General features: G+C 41.4%; 3 protein-coding genes across 3 annotated transcripts in view; 2 read left to right on the forward strand and 1 right to left on the reverse strand.

Moving 5' to 3' along the window:
• The first annotated feature begins 1,285 nt into the window (after positions 1 to 1,285).
• Positions 1,286 to 6,785, forward strand: LOC308313404 (uncharacterized protein). Its single transcript, XM_080760502.1, has 7 exons — positions 1,286 to 1,391; positions 2,692 to 2,813; positions 2,961 to 3,057; positions 3,288 to 3,666; positions 4,572 to 4,700; positions 5,355 to 5,494; positions 6,157 to 6,785. Exons 1-7 carry the CDS (start codon positions 1,380 to 1,382, stop codon positions 6,364 to 6,366), a joined length of 1,089 nt encoding a protein of 362 aa, XP_080616628.1. The 5' UTR covers positions 1,286 to 1,379; the 3' UTR covers positions 6,367 to 6,785.
• Positions 6,786 to 9,113: 2,328 nt separating this feature from the next.
• ace2 (angiotensin I converting enzyme 2) lies at positions 9,114 to 22,355 on the reverse strand (the record flags this gene model as incomplete). The annotated part of the gene is made up of 18 exons (XM_080769723.1): positions 9,114 to 9,219; positions 9,507 to 9,701; positions 10,126 to 10,242; positions 10,356 to 10,453; positions 10,744 to 10,802; positions 11,553 to 11,734; positions 12,444 to 12,566; positions 13,013 to 13,111; positions 13,786 to 13,930; positions 14,690 to 14,916; positions 16,349 to 16,521; positions 16,699 to 16,796; positions 17,626 to 17,731; positions 17,991 to 18,106; positions 19,391 to 19,534; positions 21,288 to 21,381; positions 21,843 to 22,001; positions 22,158 to 22,355. 18 exons carry the CDS (start codon positions 22,353 to 22,355, stop codon positions 9,114 to 9,116), a joined length of 2,439 nt encoding a protein of 812 aa, XP_080625849.1.
• Positions 22,356 to 26,414: 4,059 nt separating this feature from the next.
• The window catches only part of nhsb (Nance-Horan syndrome b (congenital cataracts and dental anomalies)), a gene marked incomplete at both ends in the record, with an annotated part of 70,709 nt that continues 69,764 nt past the window's right edge, over positions 26,415 to 27,359 (forward strand). The window contains one exon of the mRNA XM_080769734.1: positions 26,415 to 26,694. Within this exon, the coding sequence (XP_080625860.1) occupies positions 26,415 to 26,694 (280 nt within the window). The remainder of the gene's footprint in view (positions 26,695 to 27,359) is intronic.

The following is a 27,359-nucleotide window of genomic DNA, read 5'->3' on the forward strand; positions in this document are numbered from 1 at the left end:
CGTGCTGCCGCATGTTGTAACTCAATCCTTCTTGACAAATATAGATACAGTATAGCACGGCTCCATTGGCTAGCAAGTCATTGCTCTAAATAGCTTTGTTTTGTGTGTGTGTGTGTGTGTGTGTGTGTGTGTGTGTGTGTGTGTGTGTGTGTATGTGTGTGTGTGTGTGTGTGTGTGTGTGAACTGGAGAGTCTGAAGCATGGCTTGGCTTCAAAACCAAATTTACATCGGAGCCATGGATGAATTCGGACATACTGACTGCAATGAAAGCCAGAGACAAAAAATGCGCTGAACTTCTTAAATGCTAGCCAAGCGCTTCGACAGTGATCTCCAAACCCAACTGGGCATCCTAAAAACCCAACGAAACAAGCTAAGAAACATTGTAACTACCATGACTAAATCAGCTAAAAGTATAACTTTATCAATGATAAAAGCAGAGGAAAACAAAAACAATCCTCGTGAGCTCTGGAAGCTACTAAACAACCAACTAGGCTGCGGTCAGAAACTAAAAACCAGGTTTTCAAACATAAACATCAAATCGAACAACACTCTCATCACTGACAAGCTTGATGTGGCCAACTACTTGAACATCTTCTTTACAAACATAGCAACAACTCTGGTTAACAAACTACCCTCCCACTCTGGTCTCTTTGGTGTGTAGAGCACATTAAAACCTTCTACAGAAACCTGTGTTGCAGTGCAGAGCTTTGTGAACTAGTAGATCAGCTATTTTCAGTGACATGATGCAAAAACAAATATAAACCAGGGATAAGACTGATATGTCATTGCAAGAGGACTGAGGAAGTTCTTTCATATATTATTGTATATTGATACAACTGGTAAACACTAGAACTTCCTATGGGTCCTGTTCCTGGTTTTGCATTTTTGTGTGTGTGTGTGTGTGTGTGTGTGTGTGTGTGTGTGTGTGTGTGTGTGTGTGTGCGTGTGTGTGTGTGTGTGTGTGTGTGTGTGTGTGTGTGTGTGTGTGTGTGTGTGTGTGTGTGTGTGTGTGTGTGTGTGTGTGTGTGTGTGTGTGTGTGTGCGTGCGTGCGTGCGTGCGTCCTGGTGTTTTAATGATACAACGGTCAACAGCAAAAAGTTATACAGAAATCGTTATTGTCATGATGAAAGTGTCATTATATATCCCTCTCCCTCAAACAGACCATTGTAGTATTCAGTGTCAAGTTCTGTTTTCTCACAAAGTAGTGTCCTTGTAAACACAATTCCACAACATCCTCTTCTGATACGAGTTCTCTGATGATCGCATTCACTTCCTCTTCTATGCGTAGATTAAATCATAAACTATAAGCCTGTCATTGTGAGCAAACATTGGGCTCGTTAAAAGACCCCTGCTACCAGTAGACCACACAGGTGTCACCATGGATAGCAAGGTGGGTGATGACTTCTTTCTTCAATGCAATTCTTTGTTGTTACAGTAACATTATTATAACCTCTCAATATAACATTTTCCTGATGATGTTGTTGGGCTTAGGTTAATGTAGCTGTTCTGTACTTTATACACTGAAACTGTAAACTGAAATCAGTATTACTGCATGGGTGAGGCTAAGAATGTTGCAGTGATAATAGAGGAAACTGTATGGAGGTTGATGCGGTGTGAAAATATGTTGTGTTCCTCTGCAATTACTTACACTGAAAGTGTATTTTTATATTTCTGTTGATATATACCTTTGCAAGTTGCAACCCTCACTCATCCCGTGGGACAAAAGTGCATCTTTCACAACACGCACACACAAAAGTGCATCTTTCACCACACGCACGCACAAAAGTGCAACTTTCACCACATGCACCACACGCATGCACAAAAGTGCATCTTTCACTACACGCACGCACAAAAGTGCCTCTTTCACCACATGCACGCACAAAAGTGCATATTTCACCACACGCATGCACAAAAGTGCATCTTTCATCACACGCACGCACAAAAGTGCATCTTTCACCACACTCACGCACAAAAGTGCATCTTTCACCACACGCACGCAAAAAAGTGCATCTTTCACCACACGCACCACACGCATGCACAAAAGTGCATCTTTAACCACACACATGCACAAAAGTGCATCTTTCACCACACGCACGCACAAAAGTGCATCTTTCACAAAGCACGCACAAAAGTGCATCTTTCACACAGCACCCACAAAAGTGCATCTTTCACCACACACACACGTTCACCATACACACACTCTCACACATGTACAGTACACACACGCGCAAGTGCATGTACACACACATGATGCTGCTGCTCTCAAGAAAGGAAAGAGAGAGCCTGAGTGTGGCCACACCCAGCCTCTTATAGTGCACCCTGGGAACACTGGCCAGGTGCTCCCAATGCACCCGATTGGCAACTCGGCAGGACCTGTGGGAAGCACAAGACTAGGCCTACCTAGACCTACCACACAGGCCCTAGTAGGCCAAACTACAGGGGGCTGTGACACACACACACACACACACACACACACACACACACACACACATGCAGGTTCAATTGGTTCTTCATCTTAGTATTGGCACCTTTAAGGTCCTATAATAAATTATATTAACAATTCCGAGCCGAAGAACCACTTTTTAGTGCTATTTAGCACAATTTGACTGTGCCCATATCCCTTACACTTGAATAGAATGAGGAAATCAGTATGAGTGTGTGTACATGCTTTGTTCTTTCCCATTTGCCAGGCTTCGGTGGTAAGGGGAGGATTGTCTATCAAACACCAGCTCTCTGAAGGCAAACACCAGTATGAGGTGGAGAATTCTTTAAAATTCAAGAAAGAAAATGGAGGAGGAGGAGGTTTTGCCAGGTACTGTAACCCTCTAAGCCAATTAGTATCACTCATCTCTGTTTGTTTTTTAAAAGGTTTTTTAAATAAATAACGCTCATCCATTCATTCTCTGTCATTGGCTTGCTATTCAACCTTGAAGAAATGTACATTCTGTTTGTCCTATAGGAAGGGAGACAAGCTTTTAATGGTAAATGGTGTCAACCTACAGGGGCTCACGCCCGAGGAGTTTGCACTTCTGCTCACAAAGGGAAATCCAATGCTGGTGAATTTATGGGTTTTTTACTCAGCCAACAATTTGAGCAATTTGTACTTTGTCAGCTTAAGAAAATTCAACCGTGGTTTTGCTATTCAGTGCTTATATAGTCAATTCATAGATATAGATAGATAGACCATAGAGCAAACACCACAACACATATAAGGCCTGTCTGCTATTGTCTCCCCTTCCACTAATAACTATGTCCGCCATCCATCCATCCATCCATCCGTCCCTAGACAGTGCACCAGGCCCAAAAGAAGGCGCCCACTGACCACGTGCACTCCAGTGAGGACACCTTCAAGCCTATCTCCAAGGAAAAAACGCAGCTCCGCTTCAGCCTGGAGATGAAGAGAGAGGAAGACCTGGGCGAGGAGGAGGGCTGCAATGAACAAGGGCTGGAAGGGCAAAGCGAGGAGGAGGAGGTCTTCCTGCAGGGTGGAGATGTGGAGAACAGAAAGGAGGGGGACTTCCTCATTGTGACCTTGAGGAAGACCAGCATCTCTGTGGTAAAGGGGCGGGGCCCTGCTACAGCCACCCCCTGTCATGAGTGTACTGGCTCCGAATGTGCCTTCAACGACGTCATCATGGTGTCAGACTCCAGCTCAGTGATCCTGGGTAATGAAGCTTGTCTTTACAGCTCAAACCACCCAGGATTTTATATGCGATTGTTCTATTGATGATCTTGTAACCCAAGAAGCGTATGAGCAGGGCGACTCTATACAAATAGTTCTCACACTTTCTCACAAAACATTTCTAAATTGTACCAAAGAAAACACGAAAAACAATAGCCCCGACACAAAGTTATTTTTAATTGCCAACGCAAAAATCTAAGATGACACATGCTTCCCCTGTTTTAATGGATTCATTCAATCAAATGATGTAATCAATTAATTGATCACTATTTTATACAGTGTCCTGCAGCAATAATGAAAATACTATTCGCAATAGCTGATATACAAGCTCACAGTGTGCTGCAATGCGTTGCTTGTATTTATTGGATATACGACGACAAGGGTGTGACTTTTTTGTATGTCTATATAAATGCGCCACATGTTTGTACTGTATGTCTGTAATCTGTAATCTACGTACCTCAAATTGGACACACGGGTTCCATACCACCGCAGGGAGTGCAGTGCCCGCCCCGGTGGACCAACGGTTGTCCAGAACCACCACAAAAGCCTCTGCCCGGGATCTGGACCTGATCACCCCTATATCTCTATATATGGAGCTGGCCTGTTCTGACATCACAATGATTGTTCTGACATCACAATGATGTTCTGACATCTGCATAGACTCCATATTTGGGCATGCCTGACAAAGAACTCCATATAATGGGAATAAAAGGGACACAGACATATAATAACTGGGTGGGGCATTCATTTCCAACTTGCATCGTTCCAAGTAGGCCAGTGTCCGACGGGCACCGCTCTAGTCAAAATAAATAAAGGCTGTATAGCAATACACACTAACCTACTTTTCTTTCTCATTCAATAATGTACAGTTTTGTTTTGTCCTTTCAGTACCACGAGGAGGATCTGGCACTTTTAAGTGTGAACGACAGCAGGACTTTTCCATTGAACACGTCGTCTCTCAACAATACCTCAGCAGCCTCTGCTTACAGCAACGACCTATTGTGTCACCAAATCCTGGTTAGTCATCACATGCCGTTCGTACAGTGGTGGGAAAAGTACTGACATTTCCTATCAATACCAGTGAAAGTCTGGTACTTAACCAATTCTGACCTGAGATCAGATTCTAAAAATGTATACAATTTATAAAAACTCTTTTGAAAATGGCCTGATGCGATGTAAGCTTGCAGATCGGCTATTTTCAAATTTCCAAAATGTATAGGGATGAAGTGGTTAATGTAGATTGTGTAATAAAAGTAACTAGTAATTAAGTTTCCAAATAATTGTAGTGGGGTAAAAGTATAATATCCACCTCTGAAAAATACCTCAAATTAGTAGTTTATCAACTCAAGTGACCATTAAGCAAGCAAGTCAAGGCAGGTTAATTTGTATAACACATTCCAACAACACAGCAATTCAATGTGCTTACACAGAACATCAAGCAAAGGAAACACAATTATAAAATGACATTAGGATGCATAACACTAAAGAAGTAAAAACAGATACCGTTACAGTGCAGAAGAGAAAATAATATAAATTATTTAAAATCCATTCACTGTTGTGGGAAGTTGCTAGATTTCTCTTTCACCTGTATTTTATTACTGTATTCAAACGTGTATGACAATAACGATTAACTCTCTATGCTCATGACTATATATTTTCTTTGTGTCAAAGAGAATATCACCATATATTACTACAAGTCAGACTCTACTGAGAGAACATTCAGAGGGATTCCAGTTGTCCTGAATTTTACTGACTCCAACTGCTTCCTCAAGTGCTCCAAGGATGGGGAGAGGGTGCTCCTATGTGTGGAGGTACTGTACATACAGTAAATTCATCATCGTCGTCAAATTACTTTTAATCAGCATACATTTCCATATGTCAGTTGAACATGGAATCAGTGTTATATTGTGAATCAAGTATGGTGATTCGAATTGTATCGTGAGTCGAGTGAATTGTTACTTAAAAACTACACTAAAATGTTAGGGAGGGACTAGAGAAGAGATCCAGTAGAACTAAAAGACAAGTCATTATTTGGTTGCGCTTGATCTTGCAGATCGGCTATTTTCAGCATGCAACCAAGTGTAAAATCTGACATTTCGACGCCCTCAAGGTCAAGACCTGCCAAAATACATTTTCATTGACTAAATAAACTGTATAATGAATCGACTAAAATCGGATGATACTTAGTCGACTAAAAATAGACTAAAACTAAAATGTTTCAGATGACTAAAATATGACTAAAACTAAATTAAAATGAATTCAAAAGATGACTAATAGTAAATTCATATTTTATTCAAAAGATGAATAAAACTGAATTCAATTGTATTCAAAAGACTATGACTTAAACTATATAAAATTGTCAAAATTAACACTGCATGGATTACAGGCATTGGCAAAGTTACAGGGCCTTTTTCTTCCAGCCAGCTATACTTTTTCTAATTCAACACATTTTCTATATATTGTTGTCTTGTAGACATGTAACAAGCATTGCCTGAAGCAGATCTCGAGGAGCGATGCCAGCAGGCTGTCGTTTGTCTTCTACATGAAATCCACCAGGGAAAACCAGCGACGCTTTGAGTCGGCCGTCTGCCCTGGATGGTTCATTCACATCGTCACAGACGCAGTGACAGTACAGATGCCCCCGCAGAAGGATGACCCTGCCTTCTTCTTCATCATCCGTTGATGATGATGATGATGGGTCAACATTAGGGTTGGGCGATATGGACAAAATCTAATATGATATATTTAACAAATTACAGAATTGTAGAATTGTAATTGTGTTCAAGTTGTGACATTGATGTTGTGACGTGTTGTTGATTGTTCCATCATGACCACAAGTGCTGCCAGTAGAATGTGTCAACATTCAACAAACAACGTATACTGTACATTACAAACGTATCTAAAGATTAATTCACAATGTGCTTCAGCAAAAACACGTTGAAAATAGTTTTTGCCTTATTCACTACCCTTCTGGCTATTCTTTTAATTGTTTTATGCTTTTGCTTTGCTTTTTTCTTTATTGCTCGATCGTCGATCTGTAAAACACTTTGAGCTGCATTTCATGGCATGAACTACTTTATACAAATAAAGTTTTTATTAATATTTAGTTATTTATTTATGAGGCGAGGGTGCTAGCAGCTCCTATGTCCAGCTTTGAGTGTTTGTGTAAACAGTAAACACAAACATTGTATAAACACAAACATTGAAGACAAAAGTGCATGTGTATTACGACCTTTGACCCTCTATAAGGTCTTGGCTCCAAAGGAGGAATATATGTTGTGGCTGTCAAGGATCACAAACCAATTCAGGCAAAAAGGTGTACATTTATTGAGAAAAACTTCACAATATTCACAATAACAGGGCAAGCATGTATATATATCTTCAGGGGGGGCCAATGCTAAAAATAACAAACAAAACACCCCCCAACCCTACCTAGAAAAGAAACAATCCTAAACTACACCAAAAAGAAAATTACAATCTAGGCTCCCTGACTAAACATTAAACAATGGGTCAAAACTGGGGCACCAAAATAAATAGCAGCACACCCTTACCATATACAGCTTCCCTTGGTTTGGGATACTTGGACAGTGGTTTATGTACAATGATTACTAGGTTGGTCTGTTCTCTAAACGCACAGTAAATAAAGAAACCTCAAACTAAGCCGGTAAGGCACACAGCCTACAGACACTACCCTAGCTACAGACTGGGTTCAGCAGCACAGGTGACGGATGGCAAAGCTGACGAGGAGCTTCTCCCAGCCTTTTATACTGGTGGCTGGCTGATTGAAAAATGAGGCAGAGGTGTCTCCATTTAATACTCCTCCAATCCACCCTGCAGTCATCATGCAGCACTGAAAAACACTGACAGTGGATTAAACACAACCACAACAACACTAAGGCCACATAGGGCAGTAACACCCTCTCCCATAAAAATAAACCCCTAGGGTTTACTAAACAGAAGAGCTTCAATACACATACAAATCAGAACAGTTGGAAACAATGAATATCACAAAGTCATTCAAAGTTAACTTGTCCATCTCACACAAAGGACCTACAGCCACACCAGACTGTGTCCGACTGAACAAGGAGATGACAAATGTTAAATTAACCAAACTGACAACTTGCTCAAAATGATAGGCTTACTTAGCGTGTGGAGGTTGACCTTTGGACTCAACATCAGGACAGTCAGCTATGCCATGGCCAGGCAGGTGGCAGTGGTAGCATAGTCTCTCTGGTTTCGGCCTGGAAGTGGTCTTCTTACATGTAGGTATCTGGGACTGAGGGTTGGCATCCGTCTCGAGCACTCAAGAGAAGGGTCTTCCTCATTACTTGTAAACACCCTTGTGTGGGTTAAACATTTATGAGGACACAAATTTAGATTGGCCGGGATGAGATGATATGTATAATATGATGATACTTTACACAGGTTTGATTTTATTATTATTCTGTATAATTCGCCCACATGCTGTCTTTAGTATAGTAATACAGTAGATTAATCTTGCCCTGTAGGCCTATATAGAAATAACTTACTGTAGTATAGCACTAGCAACAAATATAGCGAAATTCCAAAATTAAAGATGGCTAACAAAACTTGCAATATTTAAACCAATATACCAATACCAAATATATTAAAACAAAAGAACATTGGGTTTTTTTATCCTTTATTTACCCAGCGTAGTAGCTGAGCACAAGTGCTCAATTTCAGCGACACCCTGCACATAGAGACCATAGATAAGACACACAGTAAAACCTGGGAGCTGACCAGTACAACCACAGTCTTATACTGTTGGCCACTAAGCAGCTCCACTGGAGCAGTTGGGGGTTCAGTGCCTTGCTCAAGGGCACTTCAGCAGTGTTCTGTGAGTGATGACAATCACTTCCCGACCCAGATTTTTCCTGCCCGTCTTGGGAATCAAACCAGCAACCTTTCAGGGCGCTCCTCTAACCCTTAGGCCACCACTGCCCACACTGCTTCAAAGACATTGCAAAATAACTTTGATCAAGTGGTGAATTTTAAGGATATACTGTATTCCCATGTTGAGAATATACACATTAACAAAAGGAGAAAAAATACATTGTTTGAACAGTTGAATCGATGCATGCATACATTATACAAGAGAAATTAATGCATGTATACACTAAAGCCTACCTAAACAGGCAAAATTACTTATATTATATTTCTCTGAGACTTACAAAATACCTTTGAACTTCTACACAATTTACAGTTACTGTACAGTACATTAACAAGACAGTTTAATAAGACTCCATTGACAAAGGCAATAATTTTGTCTTTTGTCTTTACATACATCTGGCACAAAACAATTTCTAATGGGGGTTCCACAGCCAAATACAGATCAATTCGGGGGTCCTTGACTTGAACAAGTTTCAGAACCAGTGTTTTAGTTTAGATGCAAATCATGCAATACGGCAATCAGAATCTGCACTCGTTCTGCTCTCCTTCGTCATTCGTTTTATTGGCAGCGCCGTCTATGGTGGTGTCATAGGGGTTCTCCACTGCTGCCTGAGATGCCGCCTTCCTGCAAACACACACGTATAATATGTCAGGCAATCTGACAACAGATCTCAGTCTCATCAAGTCTCAAGGTTGTGAGCCACTCCTGGCTCATACCTACCTGAAATGTCATTGACTGTCATTGAAGTCTGATAGCTATGCCAGTAAACTGATGTAGCTTTATAGCTGGTCATACAGTACTACAAACTAGGCAAGAGCATGCATTGTGTATTAGTATTATATGGTGATAAACAATGTGTATGTATGTGTACAATTTCTCCATGCGCCTCTTGAGTAGGCCTACAGACTCACTTCTTGCGTTCTAAGACGCCACTGACGACGAGGTACACTCCCATTAGGGTCACGACTCCCATGACCACCCCGAACACCACCAGCCATATCGTCACCGGCTGCTCTACAGGTGGGGCAAGCGTTGCTAGGAGACCCTCGAATTCCAGCGTCTTGTCGTCCAAGCCAAAGGCATTGTTGATGCGATCACGAGACAATCTAGGTTCAATTTTAAAAATGGATTAATTGTCCCTCAATGTAATAGGACCACACCCATTCATTCTCTTGGGCTGGACATAATAAAGGGCACTTGAGGCTTTTCAGTCTAGTAAATCACTCTTGGCAAAGAGATACCCTTTTGCTGATGTTTATGAGACCTACTGTAAGTTGAATCTTCCATAAAGCCAATGTCATGGCAATGTAAGGCACTTTGGATAAGTGACCACAACAATAACGGGTCGCACACTCCATCTTTTAGTTTTTAGTTTTGCATAATGGAAGAGAAACGTTTAGGCTATCCAGCCTTCATCAGTGTATAAGTGATCAGATATAAGAGACCACCAAATAGTTTTTGTTATGTTACAGTAGAAATAAGGAATAGCACTTCCAATTTAAATAAATGCACTACAGAAATGCTCATTACTTTATGGCAGCCTCAACGTCTTCCTTAGGGATGATCGTAGACGGGCTTGCTGGGTGTGTAACCAAGAAATAGAAAGAGACCCTGGGTGTCTCGTCATAGGTACAGACGTCTTCTGATCTGTTGGTGCAAATGGAAAGCAGATATGAAACTATGGATGGATGAGGAGGAATTACTGTAGGGTATTGTATATCATCATTTCCAGTGGTCATGTAATCAGAATTGGTACTGACGTGAAGGGTATGGTCATGTTCTTTTGGCTGTAATACTGTCTCATAGCGTATGCCATATTGCCCTTGAACAGGTACAGCTCATTGTCATTCCAAGGATACTGAAACAGATCATACACACAGTAAAATTGGAGTTACAAAATAAATTAACACAGTTTAAGTATTTGATTTAGCAGAATATCAAACAGAATGCAAGTTACTGCTCTACGATAGATAACCGTTGCGATATATTAGGTGCCGTCATTTGCTAAGAATGACAATTGTGAATTCACAGTATATTGTGCCCATGATTACTGTAGCCTACACAGGGACAAATTTCCAAGACAACCCACTTATTATTTATAGCAGAAGCGAGCAGTTGCCAAGTTTTAGGAATACAGTAGATACTCACAGCTTTATCGCCCATGGCAGATTTCAAACTAATCCTGACTTTGTAGGTATCTTTTGAATCTGTAATGAGATAAAAACAAATATATATATATTGATTCTCAATCTCTGTAACTTCCAAGTTGTGAATTGTGTACATTATCTCTGTCATGATAGAAATGTGGCATAGGTCTGTTCTTCTGTACTTAGCCTCTCGGTCAGTGTTGGCGGTGCTTGTTCAGAGAACATCTTGAAAACCGCTGGACTGATCAGTGCGGTACATTTCTTGTGTACAATACCGGTACGCGAACTACCTCCACATTTTCCAATAGTTTTTGTATTTAATTTCATCCAAATCTGGATACGTCATAGATCACAGATTGTCTCTTGCTATTGCTAGCCACATGAAAGTCCAAGATCAACGAGATCATTGGAGCCACACCGTTCCCAAAGATCCACATGATAGACTTTTGAATTTCAACTTGTTACTGGATAGCTCAGAGCTCAGTCATGGAAGAGAAAGAGAAAACAGAATGAAACTACTCCCTCAGCATCCTGCAATGAACCTATATAATATAGCAGTGGTGGAAAGTAACCATGTACTTTACTCAAGTACTGTACATATAAGTATAACTTTGAGACATTTTTTTACATCATTTACATATTTCATTTTTACATATTTCATTTTTTCATCTGCATTTCTTTTTTTTAAATTTGTCCTTTTTTTTTTACACTTCCCAAAACAAAATCATTGTAGTTCTTCCACCACTGCTGTATAGATTGCAAAGTGTAGATTGGTGTTATCAATGTGTCATTGTAATCAGCGAGACTCACATGGATCTATTGTGTTCTTCCAGCCTACTGTTCTGTTGTTCTGCCTGTTGTTCTCCTCCAACCACACATGCAGGTCTTTAAAATATTCCAATAGTGGGCCAGCATCCATCCTTGTTTCAGATCCGGTGATCGTTTCTAGTGCTCTGGTCCAGGATTTTGATCTTCCTAGCTCCAACATGTCCCTAAAGTAGAGCAAATAAGACATTGATGAAGAAATGATGATGACGATAATGACCTATGAGATAGATATGATACACAGTAAAACTATTAGTGTTCATTTAACTCCAAAGAGTGTGCAGTTGGAACCAAATGGACAATGTCCATTTGGGCTAGACTGAGGGCTGGACTGAGACAGAAACATTTTGGCCCAGCATGGCCCACCACAACCAGCGTGCAGATACTCTACCGACATTTCGGGCCGAGGCACGCTACAAATACTTGAATTACGTAAGCCCATAATACAGAACAACATAAATGATACACAACCAACAGACAAATACACTGAAACAGACAACTAATTTAACATTTGGCCCAGACCTGCCCACCACAAGCCACCCGGCCGGTGGGGTGCATAGTTTAGACTAGTCATTGGTTAGACATGGGTTAAGGTTAGGTTTAGGTGTGCTGACCCGTGGGTGGTTAGGGTGGTTAGACTAATGACTGGTCTAACCAATGACTAGTCTAAACCAAAAACTGTTTAAAGACAGTTTTTGGTACTGCACCCGAATAACTGTTTCACTAATGCATAGAGGAGAAAAGAAAGGAAGTAATCCCATTAAAACAGGGAAAGTTTAGATTTTAGTGTTAAAAAATAGCAGATACAAGCAAGCAAGAGAAATCTACTCAGGCATTTGTAGAATGGGCCTCAGGTCTTAATGAGTTCATGTGTACCTCAGTTTAGTTCCTGCTGCAGTAGAGTTAGTGATGTCACACTTAAACAAGGGCCCTGTGTGTCCTGCCGCGTCACAAAGGGCTTTTTGGAACTGGAACTGGTAAATGGTTCTGGTGAAGTACCTGTCACACATACAGTATAGCATAGTCACACAAACTGGAACTAAACATATAATGTTGCAATATTTGCAGAATGCAATAGTCCATAAATGTATGTTATTAGTTACTTATTATGATATTATGATTATTAATAATAATTAGAAAATCTTGGATTACCTAACTTTCTTCCAGAACATAATCTTAAAGACCTCCCAATTTTTTAGAAACAAATTGTTACAAAATCAGACCCGTCTGAAGTGAGTGGTATGCTACTGTACTGTACTGTACTGTACTGTACTGTACTGTACTGTACTGTACTGTACTGTACTGTACTGTACTGTACTGTACTGTACTGTACCACTCCCCTTTCCTAGCATCATCTCAGACTAGATTCAAGTGGGGTCCAGGGACCCTCAGAGGGTGTTCCAATTGGACCCCTACAAAGGCCTACATAGTAAGTGCTACTGTACCTGATGAAGGAGTAGTCTCCAGAGACATGGAACAGGGCAGGTGGATCACAGTATGCCTCATCTCTGGGCAGTGGCTCCACCACACCAACCATCTCCCTCCTGATGGAGCGAGAGAACATTAGCTGTCAACACTGACACCTAGTGGCCAATTCTGTAATCAAAGACTTGCGGAATAAAAACAGATCTGACTTTTATAATGACACATGATGATACATGATAGCGCCTATCAAAACAAAGTACTTCAAAGGTACATTTTTGATGTTGTTAAAGTAAGTGTTAGCTCTGTATTCCCATAGTGATCTTTGCTATAGAATAGATTATCTTTCCCCCAGTAACAGCTAGGGTCTCTTAATCTCTACAGCTTCTTTTTTTCCTTTTTAGGTTGGGATACCAATTTCATGCAATCAGGGCAGGAGAGAGAACCCATACATATACAAATGAAAATGAAAGTGATTTAATACTACTTTAATACTATAAAATTGTAGCTGATAAATGGGCACTCTCTCCTGATTGGATGGAATTGGTGACCCACCTGGAAATGTATTAGTGTAACTGTTTACTAAAGATCTGGCGACAGGGGTACATACCCCTGTCAATAAACAAACATGATTAGGCCTACTGTCAGAATACAGCACTATTTAACAAAAAAAACACACACAAAAAAACAATTAATTTAAACAAAAATAATATAACTTACACCAACTTTAAATACCACTGAACAAACATGAAGAACCATATTATACATTCTCCAGAGGCTATGGTACAATACGTACTTCATCTCCCACCACTTCTTCATCCACTTATCCTTGGGGATCTTCTCTTGGAAGACTTCCCACCTCCACTCTTCCAACATGTAGGTGAAAGGTAGCGTGGCCACAATAGTCAAGGCTTGCTTCAGTAAGAAGTTGATCTCAGTTTCTGCATTCACGCAAAGCAAAATATACAGTGTATGACCTTTCAATGAAAACCAATGATGAACCAAGGGGTTTAGGGACCGTATGCCTCTGCCCTGTAAGGTACAATACCTTATACTTTTTAGATTTTCTCTTTTACATTTTAACACCATCATACAGCCAACTGAGACGCTCTGCCTTATCAAGAGTACAGTATATCTCATCTTGTACTCAACCAAATGAAGGTCATAATCCGTATTCCCTCTAAAACAGATATAGGCAAACATTCTGTGAAAATAGTGGTTATTTTAGACGATTGATGTACAGCAAAGTATATAGACTTTAAGGATTAAGGACATAAGAACTAATGAGGGCTTGGCCTACTCCAGAAGCATTGCACTGACAGCTACAGTATGTGGGAAACATGGTATGACTCATGAGTATGACACATCTGTACTGTCCTCACGTGACAAAGTTCAGTGGAATCATAATGTGGCTGGTGGAATATGGCTGGCAGGGAGCCCAGGACCTTGGTGTTTGCTACTATCTGTGTGTTCTGAAATACAGAGGAGTATGCCGGTGTGGTAATGTCTATTGTCTACCCCAAATGTCCTTGGGCTTCAGGGATACCTTTATCCTGGGCACAGTCAGAGGACGACAGCAGGCATGGGGTTTGGACGTACTATACATCATGCCCCAAAGTCAAATATCTCCTGGTCCCACCGCCTTTTGTTAGGTTATGTGCACGATGTGCGTTGATAATGTGCAGGTTTAGCTAGCGAACCTTTATCATCAGTGAAGTCCGCAGGCAGGAGCCCCAGTGCCTTCAGGTGTTTGGGTGTGGCTGCAGAGAGAGACATGATTTCTCCCACGGCCTCGTGGAAGCCCTCGTTGGCCCCGTCCCTCAGCAGGTAGCTCAGGTTACGGTAAGCCATCTGGTACTGGTTGTGGCCCATCTCATGGTGCACAGTCAGGAAGTTATCCATGTCCACCAAGGTGCACATTTTGATCCTGAGAACATCACCGGAGGTGTTCAAAGGTCAGCGGTTATATGGTGTGATACAATATCAGTTATGACACACAAATAAATGAGATCTAATGATAAAAGCCATACACGCCTCTTTAGGTGCTGCAAAATATTTCAATTCCCTGAAAAGTTAATCTTTAAACCGTCCCTGTATGCCCTCAAATCAACTCTGTTTTAAAGTTAGTAGTCGATGACAGTAAGGCCCCACTCCAAAGAGTGCACAAATGGAACCAAATGGAACGTAAGGATCTTAACATTACAAAAAGTATGTAACTCAAAGGAGTATCGTTCGATATCTGATAATAACATGCACACCTTTGTTATCTTTATGGCCAGGGCGAATTGACTCAGAGGCTAATCAACATAATTGTTCCAAGAATTCTCTTTTTGAAATGTGTACTGCGCTATACTAATGTAGATTGAGAATATAGTGAAATATGACAGTTGTTGGGATTCTGTGCACATCACATCATATCATATATCTCTGCTGTCGGGAGGAAACCTCATAACTCCAAAAACATTCAGGAAATTAAGAAAGCCTTATATTTTAAAAACAAAGCAATACAGCCTCATCAAAGTTGGTGTTGTAACTTTATATATTGTCAATTGGTCGGAGATAGACCACGAATAAACTGCTGTAAACGGCTGTAAACGGCTGTTTTTAATTCATTATTAATCATTAATGTGTCAAATCGAAAAAAGGGCTCCGTTAAGACCTCCATATTCATATGGTCAATGCCTGTCAGTGACATTCAGACATTCAGACAGACATTCAGACATTCGCTGAATTATAGTATGATGATGATGATGATGATGATGATGACAGGGGGAGAAGTGGTGGAGTTAGTTGCTTTAGCAGACATTTTGAGGGTCCAATATAGGTTTTGTCCAAAGCACTTTTTACTACTTTCCATGGGTTAAATATTTTCGAAACAACACACAGACGTAAAGGGTGTTCAATAGCACTGATTTATGACCAAAAATCAAAACCCTCAACGATATATATGTGTGTGTGTGTGTGTGTGTGTGTGTGTGTGTGTGTGTGTGTGTGTGTGTGTGTGTGTGTGTGTGTGTGTGTGTGTGTGTGTGTGTGTGTGTGTTTTTGCCCTTTCTCCTCCCCAATTTAGTCGTTATGCCTTCCTAGACAGTGGGCAGGAATTTCAGGGAGGCCACGAAGGCCATGGCCATCGTTGCCCCTAAAAAAATGGCATGCGCTTAGGCCACGTGCAAATGTCAATAGGTAAGCACCAGTGTCTCTTTCTTGTCATGTCGATGCCAGTGTCTTTTGTTGAGAAACTGAATTCTTAACTCAAATGATGCAGTAACTGTGCATTGTATTGTAGTATAGATAATGTGTCACTGTTAACACTTATGATGGTGTGTGGTGTGCATGTGGGTGCGTTTAAATGACTGTACCTAAAGTCCTCTCTGTTGCCCATGTCCCAGGCTGTAGGGTGACAGACGACCTTCGTACCATCAGTTGGTTTCACCAACATGGAGTTGTTCCAGAAAGTGTCAAACATCTTGTACAGGCCCACAGACATGAAGAATATCTCTGCTTCTTTGAACAGCCGCATCTCATCCCAGCCCTGAAAATCAAAGGAAGATTTGTATCCCTCTTTAGCCGTTATACTTATCAGCATAACCACTCGAGATACAACATTTATATTTTTACCTCAAGCATGCATTATTCTAATTGTGTGTGTTATTTCTTTGTTACTTGTTCAATGTTCAAAGGACTCAGTAAATGGGTGTGTGTACTGTACATTGTCTTTCATAGCGTCGGTGACATCAATATCTGTTTTGTCAGGAAAGGGAGTAGAGAGACGATACAGGTTGGTCCAGAATCTCCCCCACATGTCACCTGAAGAAACAGTACAAATGTCACAGATAATTTGACGTTATAGTTATAGTCCCATGACAGTCCCATATACTAGTGTGTATGCACACATATACAGTATGGCCATAGCGGCCCGATCTCTGTATCCGTTAGCACTTGTCCCTTTTCTGTCTATACATGGACATCGGCGATGTCATCAGTATATGCCCATTTATGGGCATTCCCCCTTTTGTGCCCACATGGAGCTGATGCCGTCCCTCCCCTAAGGCTTAACCAATTTTATTATATAGGATTTCATTTAATGTTTAATTAAACCATACCGTTAGTAAACTAATTTAGTTTAACAAAGGGAATATATAAATAATGTAAGTCGTGGAGTGAGGATGAAGGAGAAGTACTGTATGCTTGTTGAAGTGGATGGATCATATCAATGTTCAGATCTCTCTGAACATTTGAAATGACCAGCTCAGAGGCCTTGTGGTTAGAGTGTCTGCCCTGAGGCTCGGAGGTTGGGGTTTGATCCCTGGCCGGGTCATATCAAAGACTATAAGAATGGGACCCAATGCCTCTCTGCTTGGCACTCAGCATCAAGAGTTGGATTGGGGGTAAGTCCCTGTCACATACTGTAGTCACAGTGTCATGTTCAGGAGGTGTACTTGTACATCTATTTCAAATTTGTAACACTATAGGCCTATATATTAAAATGTTGCCACCCCTGGGTTCAGGGGTGTACATCCAAACTCAAGAATAATGTATGAGGAACCGGAATAGATAGCCATGGAGCTGGTATGAAGTAATTTCCAAAGCATTGTTCCAAGAACAAGTTGCAGCCTCAACAACATACTGTACTTACCAAGCAAGTGTGCTGGCAGAGGTCCTTGTGAATCAATGTGGCCAGGATAGGCATCCATAAGCTTGGCTCTTACGTAGGCATGGAGCTCCTTGTAAAGGGGCATGATCTGTGAACAACAATAATAAATTAGCCAATTTCCTGCTGCAACCAATGTACAGTATGTATTACGCTCAAAGTGTCTCAAGAATATTTAGCTTTACATTACAATTTGCATACACAGTTAATTGATCAATGTGTAAGTCAGGGAGTCTACAAATGTAAGTCATGTAACCAAATGGACCTCAGTTAAATTTGAGTTGAATTGGCACAGAGGGTCTTATTGTGCAAAGCTCAAATTCATTAGAAGGAATGAATACTAGACATACTTTTTCGTAGATGGAACGGGAGTCTGCCATTAGCTGATTCCCGGTGTATTTGTACTTTTCCTCTGTCTCAAGAGTTTCATAGTTATATCTCCAGTATGCGCCATAGTCCTCAAAATCTTTGGCAGAGAGAGAGAGAGAGAGAGAGAGAGAGTCCAAGGTTTGATTTAAAATGTTTTATTAATTAATTTTCACGTGGGGATGAGTGGGCTGACAGGCCAATACCAATACTGTACATGACCTCATTTATACGTGTTTGTATATGGAATAGACATCTGCCATAAGCTGCTGTCTGATATATTTGTACTTTTCCTAAATGTCATGTCAGTGTTGTTATGACAAAAGTTGAACAAATGCAGGTTTTCAGGAACCTTATATTGTGCTGGGAAGGAAACTCCCTTCCTTTTTGGGGAAGATTTGTCTGATTAGTGATTACTAGCTGTCAGCTGCCATTATTACACCATCTGTTCCAGTCAGGACAATATCAGTCACCAGAACCATCTATTTTGACATATTGAAACAATGTACGCAAAGCACAAACCTCAAGGTAGTTTGTGATCTTTTCCCACAGCACCATATTAGTGCTATTTTAAAAGTGATCAACATTCTGTAAATGTACAGGGTTATTTTGTAATCGTGTACTAGCAAAAAGGCTTGACTGTAGTAGCTAAATAATTTGAAACTTTTTTTGTGTGGTAGATTTGCATTATAAGCCCTGACCTTGAGGAAAAAGGCAGTACATGTGTGTACATACTGTGCAGTGCTCAACATATGGAAATAATGACTTTGTTGTGCTCGGCTCGAGTGGAGGGGTAAAGTATCTGTCCCCCACCTCCCGGTGGTTCGTCCTCATTGGCAGGTGAGCTAGGAGGGTGCAATAGTAGTGACAATACAGAAATGTCTGGGGAAGAATTCATTGGCATAATGACTAACCGCTTTTGGCGAGAAGTTCCGTCATATAAGCTTTATTATTGATATCAAACCGGATCGCTGATTTATTTATTTTCTTATTTTTTTGTCTTGGCCTTTACTTCTTCAGCGATCCTAGGCCGGTTTCGTGCATGCACAGTACCGTTCACTTCTTGTATACAGGCGGACTAAAAAGCTGAATAACTCTAAATCTACGGAGCTCTCCATGGTTTTGACAAAACGTGCGATGTTCGGAGGTCTTTTCTGATTATCCCGATTGGAACATTGGCGCTTTCTAGAGCAAGGATGGCCTCATTTTAGCTCGCTTGCATTGACGCTAAGTATTTAGCGTCTAAGATGGCCACCCAAACCGGACCTGCATAACACTAAAACGAAGTATATCCGGGTCGGCAGGCAAGCATTGGCACTTGCGTCCACCAGGTGGCAGTGAATTGGTTAAAGAAGAATAACAATAAAATTGTCGCAATACTTACCATTGAGTCTGGCTGCTTCATTCTTCAAGTCAACGTAATCCTCATACAGTGGCCTCATCCTCTTCCCCGTCTCTCTTCTCCAGCCCTCCCACACATGCAGACGTTCAAAGTAGTTCTGGCTGCTGCTCATTACATGTTCTAGGCCTTGACCACATTACAGGACAGGAGAGAGGAGACATGCACATATCTGTTTAAAAACAACAAACAAGCTGTGGCAGTCCTGTCTGTTCTCAGCACCGGCCAGCGAAAGCGACAGACAGACACACACACACACACACACACACACCCTCTTGGCCCTCCACATACTGTATTATGTATACATGTTTAAGTACAGACATACCATGTATGTACAGACATATACAAGAGAGATACTGCAACACACACGCACGCACATGCGCGCGCACACACACACACACACACACACACACACACACACACACACACACACACACACACACACACACACACACACACACACACACACACACACACACACACACACACACACACACACACACACACAGTTACAGCACAGTTTACCAATATCATACATGGACAGTTTGGAGCCATCTCAGATTTACCATTGGCCATTACCATGTTCCAGCACACACATGGGCTAGCTGGCCAACACACAATCATACTGACCTACAGATGTGTGTGCATGTGCATACACACTAATGGTAATTCCCTCTATAAGTAGTATGGTTGAACAAAGGAACTCAGACTGTAAGAGACAGAGATGGAGTAGTGGGACAGTGGGACTCGGACTGCAGATGGTGATGGACTGCAACATGAACTCGCGGACTGGCAGCGGACTCAGATGGCCTGTCCCTCGCACCGGACACACCATGTCAGCCAGATTGACTTGTAAACTTTTCTAATAAACCATGTTTGTTTACTGAAGAGACGTTACGGGGGGTAGGTACCCTCACAAAAACATGCAGTAATCCTGGTCTCTAAACTGCCTCCCCCTGGCCAGCCGGGGCGCCTGATGGAGGGGAAAGGAACTGGTTCGAATAACGTGTTCCTTCCACACACTACGTCCAACCAGGGAAACTCCCCCCTGTCAGGTGTAAAGGAGCAACTTGGACACTCAGGCATGAAGGGAGCATGAGTTAAGTCCGTTGCTCTCCCCAGGTTGGCGGAGGGTGTGTAGAGCCCAGGATCACAGTAGATGATTGGCACAGGGGTGAAAAATGGGTTACAAAATCGTGGGATAAAAAATATATATATTAAAAAAAAAGAAGAGACGTTACGACCTGAGTCTCCCTGTTTCTCATTCTGCAATATCACATCAAGATCCTATACACTTGGGAAAGGAAGGCTGGCATTCGAACCAATCACGAAAAAGTCACCAGAAACGCCCACATTGTGACAGACAGTATAGAGAGAGATAGTGCTGCACTGTTGCCTGCTAATGAGAGAGAGAGAGAGGGGGGCAGGGGGGCAGGGGGAGTTGCACCACTCAGTTCACACGGGTGTGATTTTTTCTTAAACCTGGAAAAATAAATCTTCATTGTGATCCACATAAAGAACTTAAAGTATGTCTGCGTTGGTATTGATTCAAGCTAGAACACAATCGATTGATTCATCATTAAAATAATGCTCTGAAAATGCATGCGGTCCTGCATCTGACCCCTTAACACGTTAACAACCAATTGCTTTTGAGATTTTCAAGTGGACCCTGATCCTAAAAAGGTTGGGATGCTGGTATATGTTTTTACTGTCCCGATTCATGTAAATCGCCTACTTATAACTTTCATAAAATCCCCTACTCCAACCACTACTTTCGTCAGTGGGTTTGTTATTTATAAGCTGCTGTGTGACTTTGGACCACCCTAGCAGGCAGACTCATACTAGCTGTAAGTAATAATATCTTGATAAATGCTTTGCGTACCTGGCTCCAAAGTCTGACAGTTCGTGGGGTCATCCATCAGGCACACAGTTGCTGTGCTGTAGATTGTATTCATCTCACTCATCACTTTATTCAACTGTAAATATCAAAGAAAATGCCACATTTTTTAAATATTTCACTTTTACCTGTGGGCTACACTTTAGGTCATCTTGAGAATGCAGGACAGGAACAAACTGTGCTGGGCGTACGGCCACATGATAGCGAGAAAGATATGTACAGTATAAATTATCTATATGTGATATTCTAATAGTAGTTGAGTCACACCTCTATCTTTAATTAAAGTGTATTGGCATCACTAGCATACAATATCTACTGTACAGTATATGCTTATGTAGCTACTAGAATGAATCAGTATAGTTCAGTACAGACAGTTACTGGGGTTAAATCTACAACACACAGTACAACATGTCCATGAAACTGCGGTACACAGTCAAATCCAACATGTTAATTCTGAAAGTGTAATGCATTTTACTGTGCACTATTATGTACAATAAAAAGAAAAGAGACATAAAATAATTCAGCAAGTGTTTGTCTTACATGTGCAAGTTTATCTGCAGATAGAGCTCCAGAACCCTTGTCTTGCAGAGAGATGAGCTGCAGCTTGATTTCTGTATCTGTGATCTGGTCGATATCGTACTTCAGGGACGCCTCTGACATGTTATTGTAGAACTTTCCCCAGATGCTCCCTTCCTCAGACTGGAGCCGGGAGTGAGATCGTACTCATCAAGTCATCCATGGTATAGACAGCAACTTCATTGTTTGAATATCTCACGGAATTAACATTGCCACATGTATTAATTATGCCATGTCAGTATTTTCAGGTCAACTTTGGAATGCTTTCCAAGCACTTACCAGCTTGTCTGAGTTCTCCTTTGTGATGTTCGTGTTATAGGCCCATGATGCCAGTGAGTACTGGTAAATACGGGTAGTGGCTTCTTCATCAAACACCGCCAGAAACTCTCGTGCCGATTCCTCTAACGACTGGCCATGAGCCCCGGAAACCAGAGCCAGCACCAGAGCCAGCACCAATGCAAGGGTCCTGACAGACATCTTAGTTCTGCAAGTCCATCCACACGCACTGAGAAGGGCTGGGCTCTGTGTTTGCTGTTATACCATATCATTAACCCTGCGCTACCTTGGCCTTTGGACAGTGTCATAATTGAGGGTGTATGCCAGTTTTCCTACACAGACTTGGATGTGAACATGTGTACATGACATATGTCACCACTATGTCGACTTGACATGGTGGAGGAGTCCTATTGATCTGTGGGATCTGGTCAATTTAAATAATTCTCAAATGGCAACAATTAATGGCACAGTGGCTCTGTGCGTGTGTGCGTGTGTGTGTGTGCGTGCGAGTGTGTGTGTGTGTGCGTGCGTGCGAGTGTGTGAGAGACAGGAAGGGAGACTCTCTAAAGTAGCCTTGACCCTTTGTTTTACTGGATGTGAACATGACACCATAAAAGCACAAGTTAGAATACTTCCTTAAGTTCCTTTACACATTTTGTACAGCATGGCTACAGAAATGTTACATTTAATCATCTGTAGACAATCGTGATATTATATGAGATAAAGTGCAAATTGTATTTTGCCTGACATTTGGCATAGGAGAAATTTGTCAGCAGACTGATCCAGCACTCCCACGGTCGATTAGCACTGTCATGACAATACTTACAACTAACAAAATCAACACAACTGACAATCAACACTAGGAATAGGCTAACAGCCAAACAGAACACAGGTGACTAGGGTTACACTAATACAGGGAGGTGAGACAAGGCAGGTGACATCAGACAAGGCAGACAGAAAACACAGGAACAAGACTACAAAATAAGAGTACACACTAAAACACACAAACTAGGAACAAGGAACACTAGAAAAACATAACACATGTCACGGACCGTGACAGAATATGATTAGATATCATTATCCTTTTCCCATTCAGAGATGTATATTGTATGTATATTGACACTGTACAGCTGTAAGTTTTAAGGTTTTTGTGTGCAAACATGTTTTGTCAGAGAGTTATTTATTTCAAGGAAACAACAGAAGTAGATAATCCTAATATCCTTATCTGATAACACTAGTTCTACTCAATAACGAAACTGCAACTCATATACTCTCTTGCCTTAAATACTGATAAGAATCCTTATCCACTCAGAGCATAGTTTATTAAAGGTACAGTAAGTGACATTTCTTTGTTAAATAAGTATTAAAGTAATCATTGCTATAGAGTCGTTGCTCAGTAACAGGGGCCTCCCTGTGTCTCCAGCGCTTTAGTAAACATGCATTTCCAGGTTGGGATACTAATTTTATCCAATCAGGAGAGCTAAGGGAACTCAAACAGGATACAGATTAAACAAGTGAGATTGGTAATGGTAATGACACAAATAAATTAGCAGACAAAATAGGAACTGGAACACTATCACACTGAAGCTATTAATTGGCAACCCACCTGTATATTAAAAGGCGGGAGAGACCCCTGTTACTGAACAAACACACTATAGCAAATAGCAATGATTACTCTCACAACATAAATGATAAATAGTGCATTTTATATAGCGCCTTTATCCAAGGCGCTTTACATAGATTGTGCATTACATTCAACCATTCACATTTCACACACACATTCATTCATACACCGATGGCGGCGGAAACCATGCAAGGCACCAACCAGCACATCAGAAGCAATTAGTGTCTTATTGAGATTTAACGTTAAAAGATATATATATATTAATTATTATACTGTTGTAAATCACCTACAGCCTAGGTACAGTATATTATCTACTGAGTAGTAAATTCAAAATGGCTTTATAAACCAATCAATAAATCAACCAAGCAGTCAAATAAATCCATCAAGCAAGCACATGGTCAAGTGATCAATTAGAATTATTTGTGACTGTTTCCGGCTATTGACCAATGAATATCACTTGTACCAAAGTTTTGCTATAGTCCTTAATGATTTTAACTAACAAGAATAAGCTCCCAGGGCCATAACATCCAAGGGCAAATGTTAAGTCCAGGACAGGTTTCCTGTCTCACTCCACCTGTGTCCTGTTAGTCTCCTATAGCAGGGGTTTTCAACTGATTGTGAACCAGGGACCACCACCCTGACTTAGAATCAACCTGGGGACCACTATTGTGTTGGGTGGGGATATGGGCTAAGATTAGTGCTGTTGTAAGTTAACACTTGCTATGCATCCCATGTGTATACAAATACATCCCACTGTTTCTCAACCGTTGACTACTACAGTACTGGTAAAATGTCCTAATAATAATGACTCAACCAGACAATCCGGTGCACCTCCCCTTTCTTGAGATTCATACACATTGATGGTGAGCAATAGGAACCCATCAAAAATGACCCTGCATTAATGAATGCATTAAATCATGAGTCATACATTAGTTAAGGTTTCCACCATTGTTGGAATGGCTTAATTAACCTCTAAAAAGCTGTGTATGGTCTGCCCCTGTACTGGTTCAATAGATTACTGACAAACTCCCCACAAGGGGGGGCACTTTAGTCATAACACACAATAATAAACTTGAATACAGTTCTTGCATGAACTGAGGAATTAAGGAGCTCTGTTAAATGACACATGAGTGCATGTATAGACTACATGGAAAGAGGCTGGTAATGATAGGCTATTAATAAAGTCATGCATGTGAATAAATCACTGGAAAATAGTGAGTTCAAAACAAGTAGGCCTATATACTGTACAACTTAAACAGAAAATATGGTTCTACAAGGATAGGAAGCTATCTGTACTAGGCCTTGCATCATGCAAGTTGCATGATAGACTGCAGGTGCAAATTTCAAGCCTGATATGAGTCGCTTGCCAAAGATAGCCAATCTACAAGCTCAATTAATGGAGTAGCCTAGCCCTAGCCTATACATTAAATAATATATTTAGTAGGCTTCTACTTTTATCTATTGCTGTATTGCACTAAATAAATTATTTAGTGCATTTATTATAATAATTATTATACCATTATTTATTATAATGGTAATGGTAGGCCTACAGTTTGTAGTGTGTGTAGTGCTTTCCCTCAGATTTGCTGGAGCAGCAGTTCATGCCTGTATAGTCTCTATACCAAGCCTAGAACCCAAAGCCTGATCACAATGTATAATGAAATGAACAGGCAACAACAACTGTCCTGTACTGTCTGGCATAGCATGCTGGAAGCTCACATTCAGCAAAACTGAATGGATGATCCAGGAAACATCAATTCAATGGACTTCAAAGAATATATATATTGGCATAGGCCTCAAAATAAATATAGCCTACATAGTTTTTCTAGAATACAAAGAATATAATGTATATTTAATTATTATATTTTATATGGGGAGGAGAGAAAGTATGTTCATAACTAACCTGGTTTGTTTCCCTACTGTAGCCTAATGTATTTTCATGCTTTGGATTATTATTTTATTTAAACTCTGTTGTACAACAAATAAACTGTTGAGGGAAATTACTTATTACTTAATACAACTGAAGTTCATCCAATGGGTCAAAATGAAGATGTATTATACAGTATTAGCCTAGTGGCTGCACAGAAAATCCTCATATCCCCATGTTTACAATTACACCGCAGAGTTAAATTAATACTGATGATGATGATGATGATGATGATGATGATGATTATTATTATATATTTTGTCCAAGCATGTGCGCGTGCCGTGGACTGGAGGTATAGAGGGCTATAAGGAATTAAGAATACATTCCCAATCCAAGTCTTCGCCACTCCGGGTTTTGTGTGTTTCTTCCTTCTCAACCTGTGTATGTGTATGCCGTGTTGAGGAGAGAGAGCGTGGAGGCCAGGGAGGGAGCCAGCGGTCCATGATCACAGGCTCAACACGCATCCTCACAGCACTGGCCTGGAGTCCACTGCATGTGTGTGAGCCTGCTGGGGGGAGTGGGACTGATCTCAGACACGAGCAGGATGGAGGACCTCAAGGAGAAATGTGGAACTTTGGATTGACGCCGGGGGACAACGCGGCCTCAACCACTGGTTTCGTGTGGATATATCTGGGATATTTTTCTCCCCCTCTTTTTCGAGGGTGGTGGGGATTTATACTTGGGGCTTCTGTCTTCGTCGGCGTGCAAAATGCCATTCGCCAAACGGATCGTGGAGCCGCAGCTTCTGTGCAGGCACCAGATCCCAAATGATGAAGGGGAGCCGTTCGAGGACCTGTGCTCTATCAGTAACGTGATTCTGTCCCGGACCTTGCGACAGCTGTCCGACTTGGCTCGGCACGCCTGCTCCTTATTTCAGGAACTGGAAAACGACATCATTACCACTAACCAACGGGTCTGGGTTCTCCAGAACAAAATAGGCCATGTGCAGCAGATCGCCAGTGCTCTAGACCCCAAAAAGGAGGCAGTGCGTAAGTATACGCGCTTTCCCACAACAGTATGCACTAACGTGATCTTTATTCATTCGTGGATGTGAATGGGCGTTCAAGTTGATAAGGACACCCACCTTAAATGTGTTTCTACCCTGTGTGTCCAGCCACACTCACGCACGTCGCGGACGCGCTCGTATTTCCAATTGAGATGTGCAGCACGCATACTTACACTTACACACATCTGCCCTTTTTTTCTTTTTTTCTTTTTACATTTAGAATAGACACCAGGGTGATTCCTATTCGAATAATGATTCAATCTATTCTAAGTTGTTTCATCGCGCCACGGTGCGTCCGAGACGTGTTGACTTGGACGTGCCCGTCCGTCGACGAGGGGAGTAGAGTCGGTGTGTTTTAAAGCACGAAGGGGCGTGTAGGCTATAGCCGCTGCATTGGCTCAGCATCGCAAATCTCTTACTGCGGGTAGCGCACACCTGAAGCATCCATGGTGTTTTGGGCTACATGGCTATACACACCGACTCTCTCCAGCATCAATGGTCGCAGGGGAATCCTTATTAATTATACACCGTGTCGAACATTGAGATGAAAGACGAGGATTCGGGCTGGCAGACGACCGAGCTGTCTGTCTGTCTCCCGTTATGCCCGTGCGACAAAACCCGCCCTTTCACAGCAGCACCAACACAGCA

Source organism: Protomyctophum bolini, assembly GCF_963924005.1.
Source record: "Protomyctophum bolini genome assembly, chromosome: 1".
Taxonomy (NCBI): Eukaryota; Metazoa; Chordata; class Actinopteri; order Myctophiformes; family Myctophidae; genus Protomyctophum; species Protomyctophum bolini.